Source organism: Coregonus clupeaformis, chromosome 12, assembly GCF_020615455.1.
Source record: "Coregonus clupeaformis isolate EN_2021a chromosome 12, ASM2061545v1, whole genome shotgun sequence".
Taxonomy (NCBI): Eukaryota; Metazoa; Chordata; class Actinopteri; order Salmoniformes; family Salmonidae; genus Coregonus; species Coregonus clupeaformis.
In genome coordinates, this window is record NC_059203.1 from 1,622,245 (window position 1) to 1,649,391 (window position 27,147).

The following is a 27,147-nucleotide window of genomic DNA, read 5'->3' on the forward strand; positions in this document are numbered from 1 at the left end:
GCTGCCTCTGATTGGGAACCACACCGGCCAACATAGAAATATACATACTAGAATACCCCACATAGAAAAAGCACAACAAGGAATATACACACCCTGACTCAACATATAAGCGTCCCCTGAGTCAGGGCGTGACACACATGCACTGGATACAGAAGGTGTAGTGAAATGGTTACTTGCAAAGTGGAGTCTAGCTAGCTAGCTAAACAATTAACCATAATCCCAACTCATAACGTTACTACCCGGCATGAATCTGCAGGTAGCTAACCAACCAGGTTCAATGTTAGCTAGCTAACATTAGGCTATAACTAGCAATGCAAATGGCTCTGAGATACGAATAATATTACTACATAGATCATACATGTAACGTTACCTAGCTAGCTAACAGTAAGCTTTAACTAGCAATCAAAGCGACTTTCTGACAAAATTAGAAACTTATAATATCTGAAAATATAGCTAGCTAGACTCTCTTACCCAAACACATGGATGAACGCTTCTCCTATCTGTCACAGATGCCATGGTTGCCCTTAGTTTGAAGATGTAATCCGGAGACAGGTGTTTTATACAACAGCCTTCTGTGTTTTCTCTTTTCGACTCCATCTGCATATTTGCAATCAAACAGCAGAATTTTCTCCATCTCTTTAGCTATCATACTCTATTCCACCGGGCATTCCACTGATTTCAAAACTCGGTCCTCCAGAAAGTGGAGAGCAACACTTCAGCAGTTCTACTACGTGACATCTTTCAAAAAAGCTGCGTTAGAAATAATGACCTACACATACTGACCAACTCATGTTATAGACAGAAGCGTGCTACATGGCAGACCAATCCGAACTCATCTCTCGGCATGTCCAGCCCATCTATTACCTCAGCCAATCATGGCTAGCGGGGTTCCTGTCTTTTTCCGTGGCTAAACCAACTAGGCTCGTAATTTAACAATTGTATTTGTAAATACAGATGGCATACAAGTTTATTATAAAGGCACATGAAAGTTTGCATGTCCTTAAGGCATTTCTGCCAAAAAAAAAGCATTTTGATTTTTAAAAAAAAGTTTACGTTCAAATCCCTCTCCTGTGAAGTAGTGACGCGCGACATATATTAAATAATTATACATTTACTCTGACACATCGCGACCCACCATTAACAGGTCAGTGTCGCGACCCATACTTTAACAAAGGCTGATATACGATATAACAGGATAATACGGTATAAATTGCAGAACTTATTTGAGTTATTATAGTTATTCTCACGAGGGCTTTACTGTCTACGGCAGTGGGGGGACAGCACTGGTGACAGGTAGGATGTCCACATTGCAGCTTGCCTTAATGTTCCTGAATTGGTCACAGTTGAAGTTGACCACTAGCTTCTTAGGACCGGGTCTGTATGGAGTAAAGGGCATCTTCACACGCAGCCGTTGCCCTTGTTTTAGGAAAGGAATTCTGAGGAGACACATGAAATAAATTATACCTCAAAGCATCTTTAGATCTCTAAACTTCAACACACAAGGTAGTGTAAAATATTTCAGATGGAAAAACTCAGCTTTAACCACATGAACAGCCCATAAATGCATGTCCTTTCTAGTTTAGCCAAGAGCTAAATTATCTCTCGTGGACAGACTACGTAACATAAATTGTATTGAATCATCTGTCAAAAGACTGTGATGCCACAACTAAAAAGGAACCATAGTTCCGGTGCTTTGGTTTTCTCACTAGATATCTGAACATATCAGGATTGGGTGAAGGTGGTACTGAAAGTGTGGGCGGGTATTTCAAGAAATTATTTAGGGCGGGGATTTCAAGCAGAAAGTTTTCAGAAGGGGGTCTGAGAGTTTCTGTTTAGGGGGGTGGTGACTTCGCTAGTCTTCCATCAGAAACTAATCAAGCATCTGACACAATTACCGGAATAATTTTTGTTCTGGGTTTCCGAGATTAAGAGCTAAATTGCCATCTTTACGAGCAAGGTTTCGGTTTGTCATAAAACCTGAATCCATCCCACTGGGGAAAAACTGGTTCCACATAGGTCCCCATCCACATCCAGGATTCAAGTCTGGACACATCTCACTGGGCACAGACGTCAGTTCAACGTCTAGTTCTGATTTACACTACCGTTCAAAAGTTTGGGGTCACTTAGAAATGTCCTTGTTTTAGAAAGAAAAGCTTTTTTTTTGTCCATTAAAATAACATCAAATTGATTAGAAATACAGTGTAGACATTGTTAATGTTGTAAATGGCTCATGTAGCTGAAAACGGCAGATTTTTTATGGAATATCTACATAGGCGTACAGAGGCCCATTATCAGCAACCATCAGTCCTGTGTTCCAATGGCACGTTGTGTTTGCTAATCCAAGTTTATCATTTTAAAAGGCTAATTGATCATTAGAAAACCCTTTTGCAATTATGTTAGCACAGCTGAAAACTGTTGTGCTGATTAAAGAAGCAATAAAACTGGCCTTCTTGAGACTAGTTGAGTATATGGAGCATCAGCAATTGTGGGTTCGATTACAGGCTCAAAATGAACTTTCTTCTGAAACTCGTCAGTCTATTCTTGTTCTGAGAAATGAAGGCTATTCGATGCGAGAAATTGCCAAGAAACTGAAGATCTCGTACAACGCTGTGTACTACTCCCTTCACAGAACAGCGCAAACCGGTGCACAACTGAGCAAGAGGACAAATACATTAGAGTGTCTAGTTTAAGAAACAGGCGCCTCACAGGTCCTCAACTGGCAGCTTCATTAAATAGTACCCGCAAAACACCAGTCTCAACGTCAACAGTGAAGAGGCGACTCCGGGATACTGACCTTCTAGGCAGAGTTGCAAAGAAAAAGCCATATCTCAGATAATAATAATAAAAGATTAAGATGGGCAGTCTGAGATATGGCTTTTTCTTTGCGCTGTTCTGTGAAGGGAGTAGTACACAGCGTTGTACAAGATCTTCAGTTTCTTGGCAATTTCTCGCATGGAATAGCCTTCATTTCTCAGAACAAGAATAGACTGATGAGTTTCAGAAGAAAGTTCTTTGTTTCTGGCCATTTTGAGCCTGTAATCGAACGCACAATTGCTGATGCTCCAGATACTCAACTAGTCTCAAGAAGGCCAGTTTTATTGCTTCTTTAATCAGCACAACAGTTTTCAGCTGTGCTAACATAATTGCAAAAGGGTTTTCTAATGATCAATTAGCCTTTTAAAATGATAAACTTGAATTAGCAAACACAACATGCCATTGGAACACAGGACTGATTGTTGCTGATAATGGGCCTCTGTACGCCTATGTAGATATTCCATTAAAAATCAGCCATTTCCAGCTACAATAGCCATTTACAACATTAACAATGTCTACACTGTATTTCTGATCAATTTGATGTTATTTTCATGGACAAAAAATTGCTTTTCTTTCGAAAACAATAACATTTCTAAGTGACCCTAAACTTTTGAACGGTAGTGTACATTTGGTTGAGTTGTCAACTAACGTGAATTCAACTTGAAATCAACAAAAAGGTTAAAAAGTTTACTTTTTGCAAATCCAATCAGTTTTCCATGTTGATTCAACGTCATCACATTGATTGTTTTGGTTGAAGTTACATGGAAACAACGTTGATTCAACCAGTTTTTGCCCAGTGGGATGGATTCAGGTTTTATGACAAACCGAAACCTTGCTCGTAAAGACGGCAGAGAAATGTCACATAGGCCTACCTGGCTTCCATTGTCTCTCTCAGCAAGCCACTGCCAGTCACTGTGATGGAGCAGTCTCTTAGACCCTTGGATAGAGGGTTCTCAAACACAACCTCTGCCATCATGTCACTATACTGCAATTCAGATCCAATGGCCTAAAAGAGAAGAAACATCAGAATAAAAGCATCTGCTAGATAGTATATTATATTAGAACTATCACACTGAATAAACCCCATCTCCAGTTGAGTGGTTGTTACTGATATTGGCATTGTATTGAATAGATCAATTGTTCAGATGACAGTCCAACACTTTAGATTTTCATCTTCACATCACCTTTATTCACAGGCCAACCGTTATTTTCCTTGCAAATTGCTATTCTCGCTACTAGTATGTTTGCCACCTACAAATTTGAAATGGTAACGTAAAGAGCCTTGGGGCTTGTTCCATAATGACCCCAATGAATGTCACTCAGAGAAAGTTGAGCTGTTCTAAGTGGGTTATTGGAGTGGCTTAAGGATCTGACAGATGCGCGAAATTACAATTTGGGGAATATACAGTACTCACTTTGATGGTGAGTGAAGGGCTCTCTGGCACAATGTCTTTCTCTGTGATGTACACTGCATCACTGTTGTCCTTGTCTGTGACCACAGCCGAAACCTTGATGCTGTTGCTCTCCCGCATGTTCTCACCGTACACAGAGAAGGGGATGTGGATGGGTATAATCAGATCTGCCAACACAGACAATGCATTTGATTGTCAATGTATCACAAAGGCTAACATTCTGTGGTGTCCTCAGTACAACGTTAGCAACCCAAACATTCTGTGGTGTCCTCAGTACAACGTTAGCAACCCTAACATTCTGTGGTGTCCTCAGTACAACGTTAGCAACCCAAACATTCTGTGGTGTCCTCAGTACAACGTTAGCAACCCTAACATTCTGTAGTGTCCTCAGTACAACGTTAGCAACCCTAACATTTTGTAGTGTCCTCAGTACAACGTTAGCAACCCTAACATTCTGTAGTGTCCTCAGTACAACGTTAGCAACCCTAACATTATGTGGTGTCCTCAGTACAACGTTAGCAACCCTAACATTCAGAGGTGTGGACTCGAGTCATGTGACTTGGACTCGAGTCAGACTCGAGTCATGAATTTGATGACTTCAGACTCGACTCGACAAAATGTACAAAGACTTGCAACTCGACTTGGACTTTAACATCAATGACTCGTGACTTCACTTGGACTTGCGCCTTATGACTCGAGAAGACTTGCTAGTTCCCATGAAAACTGGGGAAAAAAAATTTCACACGGCCGCGCCGCTCTCCGTTTATCTGCATCTGTGAAAAAAATGTGCACCATCCACCTGTATGCATACAGAGAGCGCGCTGCCTGCACGTTATCCAATCACTGTAGTCCCACGTTGTTTTGATTCGACAGCATCTAAGCAGGCACATTGCAAGACAACCAATGAAGCACATCAAGCAACAACGCGCCAGTTGTCAAAATGATACCGAAGATAGTTTGGTTTGGCTATAAAAATTACGAGGTAGTCGACAAAAAACGAGTTGCAATCTGCAAAACATGCGGATCGAAGATTACAGACGGAGCTGCCACAACGTCCAACTTTGTTCGACACCTGAAGTTGCACAAAGAAAGGTAAGTTTTGAACGAATGCTACGCACCTTATCGGATGTACCGTAACTTACTAGCTAGCTGCTGCATATTTACTGTATCAACGAGACAAACGCACGTCTCCCTTGCTGGTTCATGCTTACAAAAATATGGATTTTTGAACTGCTATTATATGGACATTCTAAAACGCTTTCGTGAAAAACGCTTAACGTTCTTTAATGTACTAAGACAGTGTTATTAAAAGACCAAACTCTGTAAATATCATATTAATAAAGTATACTATGTACAAAACATCAGATGAGCCCAGAATATGAACGCAAACACGTTTAATAACACGTTGCGTTTTCCTCCCATAGAAAACTATTATAAGAAAAGGCTTAACGTGTCTTAATATACTGAGACAGTAATATTAAAAGACCAAACTATAAATATCATATTAATAAAGTATACTAAATGTACAAAACATCAGATGAGGCCAGAATATGAACGCAAACACGTTTAACAACACGTTAAGTGTTTTCCTCCCATAGAAAACCATTATAAGAAAAGGCTTAACATGTCTTATGTAGGCTACTATGTATTCTGGGCTCATCTGATGTTTTGTACATAGTATACTTTATTGATATGATATTTACTTAGTTTGGTCTTTTTAATAACACTGTCTTAGTACATAAGACACGTTAAGCCTTTTCTTATAATGGTTTTCTATGGGAGGAAAACGCAACGTGTTATTAAACGTGTTTGCGTTCATATTCTGGGCTCATCTGATGTTTTGTACATAGTATGCTTTATTAATATGATATTTGCAGAGTTTGGTCTTATAATATTACTGTCTTAGTATATTAAGCATTAAGCAACGTTAAGCGTTTTTCACGTTAAGCGTTTTAGAATTCAGTTTCAGAGTTGCTGGTGTGCTGCCTCATTGAGGTCGTTTATGTAATTTTGGTTAATCACAACTAAGCAGAACTGTCGCTGAAGACAAAATATCACAATTAAACAATGAATGCACCCCCTTTCACAACTCGGATGTAGTTGGTGCATCCCTAAACCCATCCAAGTACAACAGGAAACATAGTAAGACGTATACATTGTAAAGAGGAAAATGATAACACAGTCACAGTAGATCCACCATTAGCCTTCCCTTTTCATATCATGCCCAAACAGCAGACAGCGCATGGACAGAGTGCTACCGTAGTCTACAGTAGGTCTGTGAGGCAGCGCACCACTGGGATATATACAGTATATAATAAAATAATAACGATTATAGTAGTAATGTTCAGAGATGCAATAGATTATTATAGTGCAGTTCTTAACTAATGGGAATATTGTTTAGCTTATTTTTGGTTTAATTTGGTTTACTTTAGTTATTTAATTTATTCAATTATTTTGTTTTTCTATACTTTTCATGCCAACTTGCCATGGCCCCCCTAGAACCCCCTCGCGGCACCCAAGGGTCCCCGTCCCCACTTTGAAAACCACTGCTATAAAGCATATGACTTCAGTTTCTTGAGGGAAAGGGCTTTCTTATGAATTTTGAAGCAGTGAAAATATTCTTAATATTGCATACACTGAAACTGAAATGTATTATCGTAAACCGTAGTGTACAATAGGCAATGAATATTAACACAACAACATTGATATGAGTAAAGAGTAGTTTCAAATACAACATGTGTGGCTGTAAAGGATTTTCTGACATCTGTTTCATATTCTTCTCTGTTACAGGTATGAAGAATACCAGATGAACAAAATCATCGTAGATGAACCACAACAGCCTTCAATCTCACAATTCCTTGACACTCGTGTAGGGCGTTACAGCCTGACCCACCCACAGCAGAAGGCCATCTCCAATGCGATACTGTCTGACTTGATTATTGATTGCAATTTCCCTCTGTCTATTGTGGAAAATAAGAGCTTTCGTCACTTTCTGGCTGTGCTGGACAGCAAGTATACCCCAGTATGTCGCCGAACGCTGACCACAAAAACAGAGAGCCTTGCTGAGGAGAGACGGTCAAAGTTAAAAACTCAATTGAGCAACACTGACCATGTTTCAGTCACTGTGGACATTTGGTCTGATCGAAAGATGAGGGGATTCCTTGGTGTCACTGTGCACTGGATGGAGCGAGATGCAGAGAGGGTACAGCTAAAGACTAATCTCTTGGCCTGCAACCGCTTCAAAGGCTCTCACACAGCAGAGCGAATCTGTGACCAATTTGAGGCAATATGTGATGAATACAACATCAAAGCTAAATTGGACTATATAATTAGTGACAATGCTGCTAACATGCGCAAGGCATTTACAGTCTGCTTCCCCAGCGAACAGGAGGAAGATGAAGATGCTGGAGATAATCTTGATGATCCTGAGCTATGGCATGACTTAACCCAAGAAGACCAGCAAACCGTCGATGCTGCTATGGCAAAGAAACACGCCTGCAGTGTTTTGCACACACATTGCAGCTGGTTGTGGGAGACGGTTTGAAAGAAACAAAAGCGGCATGTCCTTCTCTCTCCAAGTTATCAAAACTTAGCTCCCTGCTCCACACAAGCACAACGTTTAAAGACATCTTCGATGGTGAATTTGGGGAGCACAGAGGCATCCCTGCTGCAGTGAGCACGAGGTGGAATTCCACACTGCGGCAGGTAAAAGCAGTCCTTCATTGTGATCAGCAAAAGCTCTGCGCAGTTCTTGAGAAGGCCGGGCATAAAGAACTGTCATTCACACCACGAGAGTGGAATCTGCTGAAGGAGTTGGTGGACATCTTAAAACCGTTCGGAGAAGCAACTGATTTGACACAGGGGGAGAAAGTCATTACAATCAGTGCAGTTGTTCCATCCATCTTGTCCCTCAATCACCATCTTGAGAAGCTGAAGCCTCAAGTTCGTTTCCTGAGTGGCCTGGTCAGAGGTCTGCAGGCATCCCTGAAAAAAGATTTCTTGGGATCTTCATTAATGTAAAAATGGCCCAGTCTCAAGAAGGGATCACTGCCCCCTTTTCAGACACAGTCTACCTGAAAGCAGCTGCCTTGGATCCAGCCTTTTGTCTGCTGTGGATTGAGCCCCATGTGCTGGTCAACCGTGACATCAAGGCAGAGGTGGCACAACGAGTTAAAGGTAAATATTATTGACTTGCAATGCAACTTAAATGCAACGTACAATAATTTGATCTTAATCTGATATAGGATCTAATGTGATATTAATCTGACTTTAACAATAATAAAAAATTTCAGTCTTGAACAGTATCATCAACATCAGAAATAAGGGCTCTTTTGTTTCTGCTGTTGTGACACGTTTTTATTTTTATTTTTAGAATTGATCCTGCAAGATGCTGCAGAGACAGAGCAGCCTGTGCCGGTGCCTGCTGAAGAAGAACTAGAGGACATGGAAGGAGAAGGGCTGTTTGCTGCATACCATAAGAGGCAGAAAAGGGATGTTGGGACCCCACCAGCAGTACAGCTAAGTCACTACATTGACATGGCAGAAGGACAGAATGCCCTTTTGTTCTGGGCACTGAACAGTAAGACTCTTCCTTCACTCTTTCAAGTAGCCATCCGAGTCTTGGCAGTGCCTGCTTCTAGTGCTCCAGTGGAGCGAGTTTTCAGCCATGGTGGCATCATTCTGCGTCCCCATCGTGCACAAATGACTGACAGACTTTTGGCCAATTTGATCTTTTGCAAATGCAATGCAGTATAGGGGCCTCCCTCCACCTGTCCACAGCACGCATGCGCGCACACACACTCACTCTCTGCTCATCACCTGTCCACACAGCTCTCTCTCTCCTGTGGTAGGAGTTTCACATGGAGTAAGATCTGTTCATTTGCAGTGCAGGTTCCCACACTGTTTTTACTTCCAGAGCTTTGGTGTTTGTCCTTCCCCGTAAACCATTTTTCTCTCTCTCTCTCTCTCTCTCTCTCTCTCTCTCTCTCTCTCTCTCTCTCTCTCTCTCTCTCTCTCTCTCTCTCTCTCTCTCTCTCTCTCTCTCTCTCTCTCTCTCTCTCTCTCTCTCTCTCTCTCTGCATTGTTCTAGTGCAATATGCTGTTCAAATACAAGCATTTTTTTTGTGAAAATTAAATGTTATGTTTTTTGCTGTATTTGATTAATGTTATTGTATAAAAAGGTTTAAATAAATACAAATCTTACAGACATACATGATTTGTATACATTTTATTTCTGTGGTAAGAGGACTTGAAATGACTCGAAACTAAAATGGTAGGACTTTGGACTCGACTTGAGACTTGATGGCTTTGACTTTTGACTCGACTTGGGACTTGCCTCATCTTTGACTCGACTTGACTCGGGACTCGAGGGCAAAGACTTGAGACTTACTTGTGACTTGCATAACAATGACTTTGTCCCACCTCTGCTAACATTCTGTAGTGTCCTCAGTACAACGTTAGCAACCCTAACATTCTGTAGTGTCCTCAGTACAACGTTAGCAACCTGACAGCCATAAGAGTTAGTGTCAGTTGATTTGCTACACAGCTATACATGAGACTTTACAGCTTTGTTAAATTTACCAGTTACAGTTGAAGTCGGAAGTTTACATACACTTAGGTTGAAGTCATTAAAACTCGTTTTTCAACCACTCCACAAATTTCTTGTTAACAAACGATAGTTTTAGCAAGTCAGTTAGGACATCTACTTTGTGCATGACACAAGTTATTTTTCCAACAATTGTTTACAGACAGATTATTTCACTTATAATTCACGGTATCACAATTCCATTGGGTCAGAAGTTTACATACACTCAGTTGACTGTGCCTTTAAACAGCTTGGAAAATTCCAGAAAATGATGTCATGGCTTTAGAAGCTTCTGATAGGCTAATTGACATAATTTGAGTCAATTGGAGGTGTACCTGTGGATGTATTTCAAGGCCTACCTTCAAACTCAGTGCCTCTTTGCTTGACATCATGGGAAAATCAAAAGAAATCAGCCAAGACCTCAGAAAAACAATTGTAGACCTCCAAAAGTCTGGTTCATCCTTGGGAACAATTTCCAAACGCCTGAAGGTACCACGTTCATCTTTACAAACAATAGTACACAAGTATAAACACCATGGGACCACGCAGCCATCATACCGCTCAGGAAGGAGACGAGTTCTGTCTCCTAGAGATGAACATACTTTGGTGCGAAAAGTGCAAATCAATCCCAGAACAACAGCAAAGGACCTTGTGAAGATGCTGGAGGAAACAGGTACAAAAGTATCTATATCCACAGTAAAACGAGTCCTATATCGACATAACCTGAAAGGCCGCTCAGCAAGGAAGAAGCCACTGCTCCAAAACCGCCATAAAAAAGCCAGACTACGGTTTGCAACTGCACATGGGGACAAAGATCATACTTTTTGGAGAAATGTCCTCTGGTCTGATTAAACAAAAATAGAACGGTTTGGCCATAATGACCATCGTTATGTTTGGAGGAAAAAGGGGGACACTTGCAAGCCGAAGAACACCATCCCAACCGTGAAGCACGGGGTGGCAGCATCATGCTGTGGGGGTGCTTTGCTGCAGGAGGGACTGGTGCACTTCACAAAATAGATGGCATCATGAGGAAGGAAAATGATGTGAATATATTGAAGCAATATCTCAATACATCAGTCAGGAAGTTAAAGCTTGGTCGCAAATGGGTCTTCCAAATGGACAATGACCCCAAGCATACTTCCAAAGTTGTGGCAAAATGGCTTAAGGACAACAAAGTCAAGGTATTGGAGTGGCCATCACAAAGCCCTGACCTCAATCCTATAGAACATTTGTGGGCAGAACTGAAAAAGCGTGTGCGAGCAAGGAGGCCTACAAACCTGACTCAGTTACACCAGCTCTGTCAGCAGGAATGGGACAAAATTCACCCAACTTATTGTGGGAAGCTTGTGGAAGACTACCCGAAATGTTTGACCCAAGTTAAGCAATTTAAAGGCAATGCTACCAAATACTGTCAGGGCGTGTGTAGGTGTAGTGTAGGAAATCAAATGCAGGACGCCGACTGTAGGTTCCAAAATGCTGTATTTCTGGCCCAACACAGGCAACAGGACAACTAAGCCCAACAGCTAAATTACGCACAAGGCGAAAAGGCAAATGCGCACAAACAGGTGCGACAAACGAAGTGGTGCACGAACAAGTGCAACTATGCTCCAGCGCAGTGGAGAAACTATGCTCAACCGAGCAAACACAACACTGACGAAAAACAATCATACACAACACATGACAAACACAACGAGAAACTTATAGGACACTAATTACGTAAAACAGAAACAGGTGTGACACAAACAGACAAAAGCAAACGAACATGAAACATCTATCGGTGGCAGCTAGAATTCCGGAGACGACGAGCGCCGAAGCCTGCCCGAACAAGGAGGAGAGGCAGCCTCGGCCGAAACCGTGACAGTACCCCCCTTGACGCGCGGCTCCAGACGCGCGCCGACTCCCGGCCTCGGGGACGGCCAGGGGGACGCGGCGCAGGGCGCGTCGGGACGCCCTCTATGGAACTCCGTCAGGAGCGACGGGTCCAACACGTCTCTCCTCGGCACCCAGCACCGCTCCTCCGGACCGTACCCCTCCCACTCCACTAGATACTGGAGACCCCCATCCGACGTCTCGAATCCAAGATGGATCTCACGGAGTACGCCGGTGCCCCTCGATGTCCAACGGGGCGGAGGAGTCTCCAAGATCTCATCTTCTTGGAGTGGGCCCGCTACCACCGGCCTGAGAAGGGACACATGGAACGAGGGGTTAATACACTTATACTCCACAGGAAGCTGTAATCTATAACAAACCTCGTTCAACCTCCTCAGGACTTTAAATGGCCCTACAAACCGCCGACCCAGTTTCCGACAGGGCAGGCGGAGGGGCAGGTTTCTGGTAGAGAGCCAGACTCGATCACCAGGTGCGTACACCGGTGCCTCACTGCGGTGGAGATCAGCGCTCGCCTTCTGACGTCGGAGGGCCCGCTGCAGGTGGACGTGTGCAGCGTTCCAAGTCTCCTCCGAGCGCCGCGCCCACTCATCCACCGCAGGAGCCTCGATCTGGCTCTGCTGCCAGGGTGCCAGAACCGGCTGGTAACCCAACACACATTGAAATGGGGTTAGGTTCGTGGAGGAATGGCGTAGGGAATTCTGGGCCATCTCGGCCCAGGGAACGTACCTTGACCACTCCTCCGGCCGGTCCTGGCAGTATGTTCTGAGAAACCTACCCACATCCTGGTTTACGCGTTCCACCTGCCCATTGCTCTCCGGGTGGTAGCCCGAGGTGAGGCTCACCGAGACCCCCAACCGCTCCATAAACGCTCTCCAGACCCTGGAGGTGAATTGGGGACCCCGATCAGCCACAATGTCCTCGGGCACCCCGTAGTGCCGGAACACATGGGTAAACAGTGCCTCGGCAGTTTGCAGGGCCGTAGGAAGACCCGGCATGGGGAGCAAACGACAGGCCTTAGAGAACCGGTCCACAACGACCAGGATGGTAGTATTCCCTTGGGAGAGAGGAAGGTCAGTTATAAAATCCACCGAGAGGTGGGACCATGGTCGTTGTGGAACGGGCAGGGGCAGTAACTTACCCCTAGGCAGATGTCTAGGCGCCTTACACTGGGTGCACACCGAGCAGGAGGAAACATAAACCCTCACATCCCTGGCCAACGTGGGCCACCAATATTTGGCACTAAGACAGTGCACTGTCCGGCCGATACCCGGGTGTCCAGAGGAGGGTGACGTGTGAGCCCAATAGATCAATCGATCCCGACACTCGAGCGGAACATACTTCCGACCCTCCGGGCATTGTGGTGGACTAGGGTCGGGTGCGTAATGCCCGCTCGAGCTCAGAATCGAGCTCCCCACACCACCGGTGCCACTAGACACGACTCCGGCAGTATGGGAGTGGGCTCCACGAACCTCTCCTCCCCGTCATACAGCCGAGACAGCGCATCTGCCTTCCCGTTTTGTGACCCAGGGATGTAGGTGATCTTAAAAGAGAAACGGGTCAAAAACATACTCCATCTAGCCTGCCGAGGGTTCAGCCTCCTCGCTGCCCGGATGTACTCCAGGTTACGGTGGTCCGTCAAAATGAGGAAAGGGTGTTGAGCCCCCTCAAGCCAGTGCCTCCACACCTTAAGGGCCTGTACCACAGCTAACAGCTCCCTGTCCCCTATGTCATAATTTCGCTCCGCCGGGCTGAGCTTCTTGGAATAGAAGGCACAGGGGCGGAGTTTAGGTGGCGCGCCTGACCGTTGTGAAAGCACGGCGCCAATACCCGGCCTCAGACGCGTCCACCTCTACCTGAAATGGTAAAGAGGGATCCGGATGCGCCAGCACCGGGGCCGAGGTAAACAGGTCCTTCAGCCTCCCAAACGCCCTGTCCGCCTCGACTGACCACTGCAGACGCACCGGACCCCCTTCAAGAGAGACGTGATGGGAGCTGCCACTTGCCCAAAACCCCGGATAAACCTCCGGTAGTAATTCGCAAACCCCAAAAACTGCTGCACCTCTTTCACAGTGGTTGGTGTTTGCCAATTACGCTACGGCCGACGCCTTCGGTCTACCTCCTTCTTCACCCCTGACGCTGACAACTGATACCCCAAAAAGGGAGATCGACTCCTGGAAAAACAGACACTTCTCTGCCTTCACATACAGGTCGTGCTCCACCAGCCTCCGCAACACTCTGCGCACCAGGGCCACATGCTCGACACGGGTAGGTGAGTACACGAGAATGTAATCTATGTACACAACGACTCCCAGTCCCTGCATGTCCCTGAAGATCTCATCCACAAATGATTGGAAAACCGATGGAGCATTCATCAACCCGTATGGCATGACTAGATACTCGTAATGGCCCGAGGTGGTACTAAAGGCTGTTTTCCATTCATCATCCTTCTTGATGCGCACCAAGTTGTACGCGCTCCTGAGATCTAATTTCGTGAAGAAACGCGCCCCATGCAACGACTCAGTCATGGTCGCAATCAGCGGGAGTGGATAACTATACTTCACCGTAATCTGATTGAGACCACGGTAATCGATGCACGGACGCAAACCACCATCCTTCTTCTTCACGAAAAGAAACTCGAGGACGCGGGGGAAGTGGACGGCCGTATGTATCCTTGTCTCAGCGATTCGTCTATGTAAATCTCCATAGCTTTCTTCTCCTCCTGAGACAGAGGATACACATGACTCCGTGGGAGCGCAGCTCCTGCCTGAAGGTTTATCGCACAATCCCCCTGCCTATGGGGTGGCAACCGCGTCGCCCTCGCCTTACTAAACGCGATAGCCAAATCCCCATACTCAGGTGGAATGTGCAATGCGGGCACCTGGTTTGGACTCTCCACCGAGGTAGCCCCTACGGAAACACCCAAACATCTACCCACACACTGAGCAGACCACTCCATCAGAGCCCTCTCCTGCCACGAAATCACTGGGTTATGGGTACTCAACCAGGGCATGCCCAGCACCACCGGATACGCAGGAGAGTCAATCAGGAACAGCTGAATCATCTCCTGATGATCCCCCTGCGCACACATCCTAAGTGGCGCCGTGACCTCCTGATCAAGCCCGTACCCAACGGACGACTATCTAGGGCGTGAACGGGAAAAGGAACATCAACAGGAATGAGGGGAATCCCTAACGCTAAACAAAACTTTTTATCAATAAAATTCCCAGCTGCGCCTGAATCTACCAGCGCCTTATGCTGGGAATGAGGTGCTACCTGTGGAAAACATACAGGCATACAGAAATGGGCAACAGAGAGCTCTGGGTGAGTGGGGCGCCTACTCACCTGGAAGGAATCCCCAGTGCGGGGCCTGTCGTCATCTCCCCTAGGAGGCCATCCCCAGCACCTAGCCGCGGTGTGTCCTCCCCGACCACAGTTGGTGCAGTGGATGGACCCCCTAGCCTGCCGACCCCTCCTCTCTCTAGCGCCAGCGCCCCGAGCTCCATGGGACAAGGCTCGGAGGCGCTGGAGGGTGGAATGGACGGACCCTCCGCAAGACGTCCGCGGGTAGCCAGCAGGTTATCCAGCCTGATGGACATATCCACCAGCTGGTCGAAAGTGAGACTGGTGTCCCTGCACGCCAGCTCCCGACGGACGTCCTCACGTAGGCTGCATCGGTATAGATCGATGAGGGCCCGATCATTCCACCCTGCATCTGCCGCCAGAGCACGGAATCGAGCGCGAATTCCTGGGCACTTCTCTTCCCCTGTCGGAGGAAGACCAGACGCTCCCCGCCGCTTTCCCCTCCGGGGGATGGTCAAACACCGCCCTAAAGCGGCGGGAGAACTTCGGTGTACGTGATGGTCGTGGCGTCGATCTTCCTCCACTCCGCGTTGGCCCACTCCAACGCTTTTCCGGCCAGGCAGGAGATCAGGCGGACACGCTCTCATGCCCTGAAGGTGCCGGGTGCACGGTGGCCAGGTATAGCTCTACCTGGAGCAGGAATCCTTGACACCCAGCCGCTGTCCCGTCGTAAGCCCTCGGGAGAGATAGTCGGACTCCTCGAGGTTCCGGCGCTGGAATGGCCGGGCTGGCCGATGGTGCTGGCAGGGGCGGGCGGTGGTGGAGGCGAACCCCAGCCTCGGAGTGTGGTAATCACCTCCTGCAGGGCGTTCCCCATCTGCAGGAGTTGCTCTTGCTGGTCCCGAACCTGGGCTTCCAGTCTTGTCTGGGCTGCTTCGGCTCCTGCTGATTCCATGACTGGTGTATGATTCTGTCAGGGCGTGTGTAGGTGTAGTGTAGGAAATCAAATGCAGGACGCCGACTGTAGGTTCCAAAATGCTGTATTTCTGGCCCAACACAGGCAACAGGACAACTAAGCCCAACAGCTAAATTACGCACAAGGCGAAAAGGCAAATGCGCACAAACAGGTGCGACAAACGAAGTGGTGCACGAACAAGTGCAACTATGCTCCAGCGCAGTGGAGAAACTATGCTCAACCGAGCAAACACAACACTGACGAAAAACAATCATACACAACACATGACAAACACAACGAGAAACTTATAGGACACTAATTACGTAAAACAGAAACAGGTGTGACACAAACAGACAAAAGCAAACGAACATGAAACATCTATCGGTGGCAGCTAGAATTCCGGAGACGACGAGCGCCGAAGCCTGCCCGAACAAGGAGGAGAGGCAGCCTCGGCCGAAACCGTGACAAATACTAATTGAGTGTATGTAAACTTCTGACCCACTGGGAATGTGATGAAAGAAATAAAAGCTGAAATAAATAATTATCTCTACTATTATTCTGACATTTCACATTCTTGAAATAAAGTGGTGATCCTAACTGACCTAAGACAGGGAATTTTTACTAGGATTAAATGTCAGGAATTGTGAAAAACTGAGTTTAAATGTATTTGGCTAAGGTGTATGCAAACTTCCGACTTCAACTGTAAATGCTATCTATATGCACTCCTGAAATACACCACCTTTGTGACATAATCAATCATTGAGATATATGCATGCGTCAAACCAAGGATGTTGACAAAGAATTATGAAAGTAAATAGCTGCAATGTGTTCTTGGTTTTGAGAAGTGTTTCAGTTCTCTTTGTTCTGTGATGTAAATGCCCCCCTTTGTTAGTTCAGCCTTGTAGGCCTACTCATGGAAAGAGTTTGAAACATTTTCACTCTACCTTGGTTGGGACGGAGCTTCTGTTCTTTCAATTCGGTCTGTATCTTGGAGGATGGAATGCCGGTGTATCTCATGGCCTGAACGTTGACATGGATCACTAGTGTCCGAGTCTCACGGTCGTCGCTGTTCAGTACAAGCTTGAGGTCGATGTCTTTGCCGCTGAGCGGCTTGGTCAGCTCCACGATTTTCATGGAAACATCAGAAGGTTTGCGGTCAAGGATCCCGTTTGAATTCTCTTTGTCTTCGAGATTGTTGACTCTGTTCGCTGCGTTATTGTACACAGTCCTCTCCTTTTTCGTGCCTGTTTTAAATGGGTGACATTTTGGATGAGTAGCTGGTGACTCAAGCAGTTGCCCTCACTCACCTAGGAGAATTATGTCTTGCGACAGGTGGACACAGCCCCTTTCTAACTCATCTCTTAAAAAAGTACAGAACTATTTCCCAGACCAACCCTAGCTCTCAAAGACATAAAATACGCTTCTACCCTTATGATAGGCATAACCCTTGTAACGCTGCATTATTTCGGAAATCAATTGATAACAGTTCAACAGCCAAAATGTATAAAAGGGTGGAGATTGGACAGTCTTAGCGTTACTCCATACAGAACTGGTCCTAAAAAGCTAGTGGCTGACTTTTGACATTTAACCTCCAGGACGTTTTTTAAAGAAAATATCTGACAAGTCAACCTTTGTAGATATAGTCAGACTCTCTCAGTTCATTCAATACCAACCCTCTGCATATTTATAGTTGGCCGTGATGTCCACTCTCTTGTCGCTGCCCACTGCCTTTGTGCTGATGTTCTGGCCTACGGACCCAGTGTCCGTTAAGATCTTTTTCTTGGAGCCGTCAGCGAACACCATCCAGGTTACACGGTCGGCGTTGACTTCGGCGAAGACAAAGGGCACATCGTATTTGAGGTCAATGTGACCCTGCAGTATGGCCTTGACTGGAGCAGGGCCGCAGCAGTAAACACCTGGGGGAGAGGAAGGGAAAACAACATGAGTGTATAACAGGGAGTTCCCTTCATGTCTCCCAGACCCAGGACACAAACTCAGCACCATCTGCACAATAACACAACATACAATACATACATACTCCAGAAGTGTGTTATTATGTATGTTAGTGTGAGATGAGATGGAAGTTAGACCATACCAGTGCTTTTCTCCTGAGGGGTAGGGTCCACAGCCTGCCAGCCGTCATATAAGGAGTCTCCTGAGAGATCAGGCCGTCTCATCCAGGCCTCCACCCACACATGGTAGTTCCTGAGCAGAAACACCAGTCTTTAAAACATCATGCTATTGGCATCACTCTTCATACTGTAGCCACAATGACCTGATGTTGCATTTACCATACACTGTCTTGGCTCTGTTTGGGTCTGACTCCATTGTCGGAGAAGAAGTCGTCAATTGTCAGGTTTTTGTCGGTGTCGTGGGCTGACTGGAAGTTGGTAACCACTCGACATGGGATTCCCAAACACCTCAGTACTGACATGGAAATACATTTCAGGCATACTGGTTAACAAAAACAACACATAGAAGGCATAGTGGTTAACTAAAACAACACATCCAAGGCATTGACACCCAGCCTCTCTCCTCTGGTCAGAGGTGAATCGGACACAGATGGTGGGTATTCTTGCCATCCCTCTCAAAATCAATCACAACCCTGGGTCTGAGCGCTTGCAGTACAGTCAGCGCTATTTAAATACTGTTGTATTGATTGATTGACTAAAATAAGAATTTAAGAGCGATTGGACAGTGATAGGCTACCTGTGCACATTACAGCGGCGAACACCCAACACTGGCCATACTTGACTGGATTGCCTCCATTGTTGAGCCACCTCCTTAGTACCTCCACACTGCCGTTCCAGTGAGTGGGGGACACGCCACCATTGTATTGACCATCCCACCGCCCCAACAGGACACCTCTGTCATCATTAGCGTTGATCTGGGCAAGGAAAATAATGTTAAAATTATAAATTTCAGAACTGTCATTTGGCTGAGTGAATGTGTTTTTGTAATATCTCAAATGTAGTTGGTTTCGTGGATCTAGATTGAGCCTTGGACTAAAAAGCTCAGTGTGGAAAGTTATTTTTAGTCCAGGACTAGGTTTAATCTGGGTCCGGGAAACCAGTCCTATATGTGCAACAACACCTTACTTAGTTGCACTGGACCCATTTATAGTGAACAGGGCTAGATGACGTTCCAGAAATGAACCAATGTATTTTCTTATGCTGTTCATACAGTACTATGACCTTATGATGATTAAAGAATGTCACTGTTACTAGTGGGGTTCAATAATGTTGTCACTGTTACTAGTGGGGTTCAATAATGTTGTCACTGTTACTAGTGGGGTTCAATAATGTTGTCACTGTTACTAGTGGGGTTCAATAATGTTGTCACTGTTACTAGTGGGGTTCAATAACGTTGTCACTGTTACTAGTGGGGTTCAATAACGTTGTCACTGTTACTAGTGGGGTTCAATAATGTTATCACTGTTACTAGTGGGGTTCAATAATGTTGTCAGTGTTACTAGTGGGGTTCAATAATGTTGTCAGTGTTACTAGTGGGGTTCAATAATGTTGTCACTGTTACTAGTGGGGTTCAATAATGTTGTCACTGTTACTAGTGGGGTTCAATAATGTTGTCACTGTTACTAGTGGGGTTCAATAATGTTGTCACTGTTACTAGTGGGGTTCATTAATGTTGTCACTGTTACTAGTGGGGTTCAATAACGTTGTCACTGTTACTAGTGGGGTTCAATAATGTTGTCACTGTTACTAGTGGGGTTCAATAATGTTGTCACTGTTACTAGTGGGGTTCAATAACGTTGTCACTGTTACTAGTGGGGTTCAATAATGTTGTCACTGTTACTAGTGGGGTTCAATAACGTTGTCACTGTTACTAGTGGGGTTCAATAATGTTGTCACTGTTACTAGTGGGGTTCAATAATGTTATCACTGTTACTAGTGGGGTTCAATAATGTTATCACTGTTACTAGTGGGGTTCAATAACGTTGTCACTGTTACTAGTAGGGTTCAATAACGTTGTCACTGTTACTAGTGGGGTTCAATAATGTTATCACTGTTACTAGTGGGGTTCAATAACGTTGTCACTGTTACTAGTGGGGTTCAATAATGTTGTCACTAGCTAGAATTTCCATCCAATTGGTGACAGATTTTCATGCGAATATTCAAAAATCTGCATAAAAACAATATGTGCATTTTCCCACCAGAGATGTGTTTCCATTAAATTGACTTTTTTTTTTCCAGATAAAAGGCTGTGGGGTGATGACATAGTGGACATAAAAATACCTTTTGCGGTTAAATTCTTTATGTAGCGAATGTTCCCACTCTGGTATTGGCACAGCTCGCAGATACATTGCGGGTATACGGTGCATTCGGAAAGTATTCAGACCCAATTACTTTTTCCACATTTTGTTAAGTTACAGCCTTATTCTAAAATGGATTAAATAAATAAAAATCTTAATCAATCTACACACAATACCCCATAATGACGAAGTGAAAACAGGGTTTTAGATTTTTTTGCAAATGTATTACAAATAAAAAACAGAAATACCTTATTTACATAAGTATTCAGACCCTTAGCTATGAGACTTGAAATTGAGCTCAGATGCATCCTGTTTCCATTGATGATCCTTGAGATGTTTATACAACTTGACGGGAGTCCACCTGTGGTAAATTCGATTGATTGGACATGATTTGGAAAGGCACACACCTGTCTATATAAGGTCCCACAGTTGACAGTGCATGTCAGAGCAAAAACCAAGCCATGAGGTTGAAGGAATTGTCCATAGAGCTCCAAGACAGGATTGTGTCAAGGCACAGATTTGGGGAAAGGCAACAAAAAATGTCTGCAGCATTGAAGGTCCCCAAGATCACAGTGGCCTCCATAATTCTTAAATGGAAGTAGTTTGGAACCACCAAGACTCTTCCAAGAGCTGGTCGCCCGGCCAAATTTAGCAATCGGGGGAGAAGGGCCTTGGTCAGGGAGGTGACCGAGAACCTGATGGTCACTCTGACAGAGCTCCAGAGTTCCTCTGTGGAGATGTGAGAACCTTCCAGAAGGACAACCATGTCTGCAGCACTCCACCAATCAGGCCTTTATGGTAGAGTGGCCAGACGGAAGCCCGTCCTCAGTAAAAGGCACATGACAGCCCGCTTGGAGTTTGCCAAAAGGCACCAAAATGACTCTCAGACCATGAGAAACAAGATTCTCTGGTCTGATGAAACCAAGATTGAATTCTTTGGCCTGAATGCCAAGTGTCACGTCTGGAGGAAACCTGGCATGGTGGTGGCAGCATCATGCTGTGGGAATGTTTTTCAGCGGCAGGGACTAGGAGACTAGTCAGGATCGAGGGAATGATGAAAGGAGCAAAGTACATAGAAGATCCTTGATGAAAACCTGCTCCAGAGCGCTCAGGACCTCAGACTGGGGCAAAGGTTCTCTGGAGAGACCTGAAAATAGCTGAGGAGCGACACTCCCCATCCAATCTGACAGAGCTTGAGAGGATCTGCAGAGAAGAATGGGAGAAACTCGCCTAATACAGGTGTGCCAAGCTTGTAGCATCATACGCAAGAAGACTCCAGGCTGTAATCGCTGCAAAAGGTGCTTTAACAAAGTACTGAGTAAAGGGTCTGAATATTTATGTAAATGTGATATTTCCGTTTTTTTTTTATATATACATTTGCTCAAATTTCTAAAAACGTGTTTTTGCTTTGTCATTATGGGGTATTGTGTGTAGATTGATAAGGGGAAAAACTATTTAATCAATTTTAGAATAAGGCTGTAATGTAACAAAATGTGGAAAAAAGTCCAGGGGTCTGAACTTTCCGAATGCACTTTAGCCTACATGATGAGATTATTTTTTATTTGTCAAACGAGGACAGCCAAGCATCGAGGATCATGTTACCAGAATAAGGCCCTCGATATTTATTATAAAGAAATATCAAGCTTATCACCTTGCACATTCAGCACCCTGTGAAGTTCATCATTCATTTCTTCATCTGTAGCCTAATAAACTAAATGCTTTCCCGATGAGTCGTAGTGGGAGGACCACACAACATGTCATTACGTGACTCCATGTTTACTTCGAAATGATGGTTATTAAATCAATATTTGCGCATAAAAGCATTTCCACCAACATTTCTCTCATACTTCATTTTACCGACACAAAAAGATCCCACCTTGTCTAGTGTATTTTGTTTTGTCAACATTTGGAAAGTTTACCGAAAACATTTTCCATCAGCACTGTCATGAAATGTTTTATCTGACATGTACTTTACTCGCATAACAAGATTGGATGGAAACATGTTTCCTGTTACTAGTGGGGTTCAATAATGTTGTCGCTGTTACTAGTGGGGGTCAGATCTCCAGTCTTACCATGGCACTGACCACCCTACTGACATAGATGGGGTTGCAACGAGCAGAGAAGTCCTTGGCGGGGTCTCTCAGACACTTGGGGTTCACGTCAAGCAGCTTCAGGCAAATGTCCACTATATCGTCTTCAAACTGGAGAAACAATACATTTGGGCACGTTAGCTAGGTAGCCTACAACAATTTCTAAAATGTCTTGTCTATACTTACATACATTTTAGTAATTTAGCAGACGCTCTTATCCAGAGCGATTTACAGTATTGAATGGATAAATGTTCGTATTGGTCTCCCCGCGGTAATCGAAACCCACAACCCTGGCGTTGCAAGCGCCATGCTTTACCAACGGAGCCACACAGGACTCTAGCCAATCACTTCGACTGATATATCGTTGTGTAACACTTGGGGCGGTTTCCCGGGCAACAGATTAGTCCTGGATTTATCTAGAGTCAAAATAATTATTGGTGGAGATTCTCCATTGAGTTTGCTTTTTAGTCGAGGAATAGGCTTAATCTGTATCCCGGAAACCAGCCCTATATGTTATAAGCAGCACTTTTCAACTGTACAATACTGTATTGTTTGTTCTGTGTACCTGTCCGAAGTCCCACGCCAGGGAGCTGATGTATTTTTCAGAACCTCTGTACACCAGGCCTTGTTCTCTCATCACATACTCCTGCCTCTCCTCCTCTTCAGGTAGATGCACCCAGTCCTCTACAGCCCGCCACAAAATACAGCAGTTTCAAAACATGAATTATAAGAATTTGTTCAACTGACTTGGCTGGTTAAATAAATGATAAATAAAAAATACATTATTATACAAAATGAAATGAAGGGGTAACTTTAACATGTTATCATGCTGTTACTGTGTTATGACCACTGTCTCCCATGCTAGAATGTAGTGTTACCAGGATGTTACCGAGCTGTGTTACCGGGCTGTGTTACCAGGATGTTACCAGGCTGTGTTACCAGGATATTACCAGGATGTTACCAGGCTGTGTTACCAGGATGGTACCAGGATGTTACCAGGCTGTGTTACCAGGATGTTATTAGGCTGTTACCAGGATCTTACCAGGCTGTGTTACTAGGCTGTGTTACCAAGATGTTACCAGGATGTTACTAGGCTGTGTTACCAAGATGTTACCAGGATGTTACCAGGCTGTGTTAACAGGATGGTACCAGGATGTTACCAGGCTGTGTTACCAGGCTGTTACTAGGCTGTTACCAGGCTGTGTTACTAGGCTGTGTTACCAGGATGTTACCAGGATGTTACCAGGCTGTGTTACCAAGATGTTACCAGGATGTTACCAGGCTGTGTTAACAGGATGGTACCAGGATGTTACCAGGCTGTGTTACCAGGCTGTTACTAGGCTGTAACCAGGCTGTGTTACTAGGCTGTGTTACCAGGATGTTACCAAGCTGTGTTTTACCGGGCTGTGTTACCAGGATGTTACCCGGCTGTGTTACCAGGATGGTACCAGGGTTTTACCAGGCTGTGTTACCAGGCTGTTACTAGGCTGTTACCAGGATCTTACCAGGCTGTGTTACCAGGCTGTTACTAGGCTGTTACCAGGATGCTACCAAGCTGTGCTACCAGGCTGTGGCGCAGTGTTCTAAGGCACTGCATCGCAGTGCTAGCTGTGCCACTAGAGATCCTGGTTCGTATCCAGGCTCTGTCGTAGCTGGCCGCGACCGGGAGACCCATGGGGCGGCGCACAATTGGCCCAGCGTTGTCCAGGGTAGGGGAGGGAATGGCCGGCAGGGATGTAGCTCAGTTGGTAGAGCATTGCGTTTGCAATGCCAGGGTTGTGGGTTTGATTCCCACGGGGGGCCAGTATGAAAAAAATATAATACTAAAATAAAAATATAAAAAATGATGTATGCACTCACTAACTGTAAGACGCTCTGGATAAGAGCGTCTGCTAAATGACTAAAATGTAATGTAAATGTAATGTTACCAAGCTGTGTTGTGGCCCATTGTTTGTATCTGTGTATATGGGCTATTATGTTCCAAAACAATTATGAGGGGTCTTCCCAACCCATACAGAGACATGGGTTACAACAATCTCTGTAAAGTTAGCCATTTCCAGCTTTTAAACTGATAAGAACATTCAGGAATGCAGCATTTCACACCCTCCAGATACTGTATCAAATAGTTACCATGGCTGTATTGATGCATTCACCGCATTTGTTCTCCTTCGTTTGATTAAAAAAGTTAATTTATCACAGTTCTAGTTAACATTTTAATGAATTCGTTATACTTCATTATAATGTATTAAATCTGCTTTACCGTACTCTCAAATCTCGTTCACAGGAAGTGTACAGATGTAAGATGTAATAAAGTTGTTTTGAATTGAATTGTGTTTACCTTGGCACCAGGGGTTAAACAGCAGAAGGAGCTTGCCCAGGCTTCTGCCCACTGTGGCGTTGGCGCTGGTCTTTACAGACAGGCTGTACTCTCCCACTGGGGCATCTGCTGGGCTGGTGATGTCCAAAGTGATTGAGCCCTCCAGGAGCACTGAGCCCGGGTGAACCTCAACCTTCCAGGAGGAACCTTTCCCACGGCCCTCAGGTATCCCGAACACTGACCTGGTCCCCAACGCCTCAGATGGCTGGGGCCCTGGATGGAGAAGGGAGGATGAGTTTTGGGTTGTGTTCAGTAGGAACGAAATGGAAGAAAACGTTCAGAAACAGTGAGGTAGTATACACAGTGTACAAAACATTAGGAACACCTTCCTAATATTGAGTTGTCCCCTTTCGCCTTCAGAACAGACTCAATTCGTCGGGGCATGGACTCTACATGGTGTCGAAAGTGTTCCTCACGGATGCTGGTCCATGTTAACCCCAATGCTTGTCAAGTTGGCTGAATGTCCTTTGGGTGGTGGACCATTCTTGATACACATGGGAAACTGTTGAGCGTGAAAAACCCAGGAGCATTGCAGTTCTTGACACACTCAAACCAGTGCGCCTGGGTACTTAAATCTATTGTCTTGCCCATTCACCCTCTGAATGGCACACATACACAATCCATGTCTCAGCTGTCTCAAGGCTTAAAAATCCTTCTTTAACCTGTCTCCTCCCTTATTGAAGTGGATTCAATAAGGGATCATAGCTTTCAACTGGATTCACCTGGTCAGGTCAGTCTATGTCATGGAAAGAGCAGGTGTTCCTAATGTTTTGTACACTCAGTGTATTTGTCCAATAAGATTTTATATTTTCTGTCAGAGTAACTTTGATGTCAACATTACATATACAGTACAAGTGGAGGTATCTCAAGTCCTGAAAGTGGTGCAATTTAGTCTTTAGATTAGATTGAATTGACCCCAATTCAGCTATTTACAACACATACAAGGATTTGTTTTAATGTCATTATTACTGCACGTGTCTGTCTTGTCAAAGGGGATCCACATAGGGCCGGTTTCCCTGCCCTAGCCTAGATTAATCCTAGTGTGTTTCAGTCCAGGACTAGCATAATCTGAGTCCGGGAAACCTCTAATACAAACAGCTCTAATAAATAGCAGAGATAAATAAAGTGATTCTATGTTCTATTTTAGATAGCTCACCTGTCTCCACCATCAGCTCCAGCATGTCTGTTGTGGGCCTGAAGGGGCCATGGAGGTCAAAGGTGACCAGGAAGGACTGTGTTGTGGGCTGTGTTGTTCTTCTCACAGTGGAGCTCTACCTTACCAATGTCTTCAAGAAATAAAGAAATAAAGAAATAAATCCTGATTTTCTATTTTGTCCTGATAATACAATGATTATTATTATTTTATTAGTGTGAGGCGTCAGTCTGTTTCTACTGTGGGCTGTGTTGTTCTTCTCACAGTGGAGCTCTACCTTACCAATGTCTTCAAGAAATAAAGAAATAAAGAAATAAATCCTGATTTTCTATTTTGTCCTGATAATACAATGATTATTATTATTTTATTAGTGTGAGGCGTCAGTCTGTTTCTACGTTTGCTGTTGTCTAGCCTTATGTTTTGTCACTTTTGCCTGACAGCAACGTAGCAGAAACAGACTGTCAGTTGGGCTAGTTGAGGCCACTGGATAGAGAAAACACTTGTAGCCTATCACCATGCATAATGCAGAAAGAATATGCAGAGAGAAACAGGCCAAAGACCACAGACTTAGGAATTAGAATATCAATAATATTAATTTAACAGATGAACATACACCAACAATAATTATCTTTCTTTGTAAGCAAATGTTACATTCTACAAGTCAAGTCACCCAATTACCCATTCACTGTACTATATGACCCTCTGTCACTAAACATGACATAGGGTACCTTGACAAGGCAATATCCACATTTTTCATCATCTAAATTTGATCAAAAATCTTGCAACGAGCAGTTTCAGTTGACTTACCAAAATCCATTGAAGCTGTCTCTCACGTGGTTGTGTTGGTAAGTGGATCGAGTTGCTTGTTGTAGTACTGTAAGTAATGAAAGGATGCCAGGCCTTTTAAAAGGAGCCCTACCCATGTCATAAGAATGTCTCAAACGTCACACAGAGATGTACAAATCCTTTCAGTAGTATGGTCTTTCTGGTTCCTCCCCTGTGTGTAGGTGAACATTTCCGGGCAAGTGATCATAATCTTCGGGCAACCAAAAAACACTCCTGACGGCCAGTTGGCGAGTGTCTTTCAGGACTTAATGTCATTCCTCTTCCGTTATTCTGGGTCAAATGGACATTTAGACCTTCTATTTGACAAATTCGCATCTATTTCAGATTACATCACAGTTTATCTGTCAGTTGCACAGGATACATCAGGTGTAAACAGTACAGTGAAAAGCTTGCTCGCAAGCTCTTCCTCAACGTTGCAGTAATACTAAGTCATATACAGTTTATGTCGGAAGTTTA

The 27,147-nt window shown here is 44.7% G+C and overlaps 1 protein-coding gene across 1 annotated transcript; it reads right to left on the bottom strand.

Annotated features, from left to right (window-relative positions):
- Positions 1 to 1,066: 1,066 nt before the first annotated feature.
- On the bottom strand, positions 1,067 to 25,911 carry LOC121578610 (protein-glutamine gamma-glutamyltransferase 2-like). Its single transcript, XM_041892973.2, has 12 exons — positions 25,849 to 25,911; positions 24,654 to 24,905; positions 22,881 to 22,999; positions 22,298 to 22,426; positions 18,665 to 18,842; positions 18,247 to 18,382; positions 18,051 to 18,160; positions 17,629 to 17,871; positions 16,900 to 17,199; positions 4,230 to 4,393; positions 3,687 to 3,820; positions 1,067 to 1,436 (listed from the first exon to the last, which is right to left on the bottom strand). The coding sequence occupies exons 1-12, from the start codon at positions 25,871 to 25,873 to the stop codon at positions 1,262 to 1,264; spliced, it is 1,965 nt and encodes a 654-aa protein (XP_041748907.2). The 5' UTR covers positions 25,874 to 25,911; the 3' UTR covers positions 1,067 to 1,261.
- Between the last annotated feature and the right edge of the window lie 1,236 nt (positions 25,912 to 27,147).

Excerpts from the sequence above, each read along its gene's own strand:
- LOC121578610 (XM_041892973.2), bottom strand. The coding sequence starts at position 25,873 with ATGCTGGAGCTGATGGTGGAGACAG. Across the intron at positions 17,872-18,050 it reads CCCTCAGGAGAAAAGCACTG|GTGTTTACTGCTGCGGCCCT; the intron begins GTATGGTCTAAC and ends CCTCTCCCCCAG. Across the intron at positions 3,821-4,229 it reads GCCCTTCACTCACCATCAAA|GCCATTGGATCTGAATTGCA; the intron begins GTGAGTACTGTA and ends CTTCTCTTTTAG.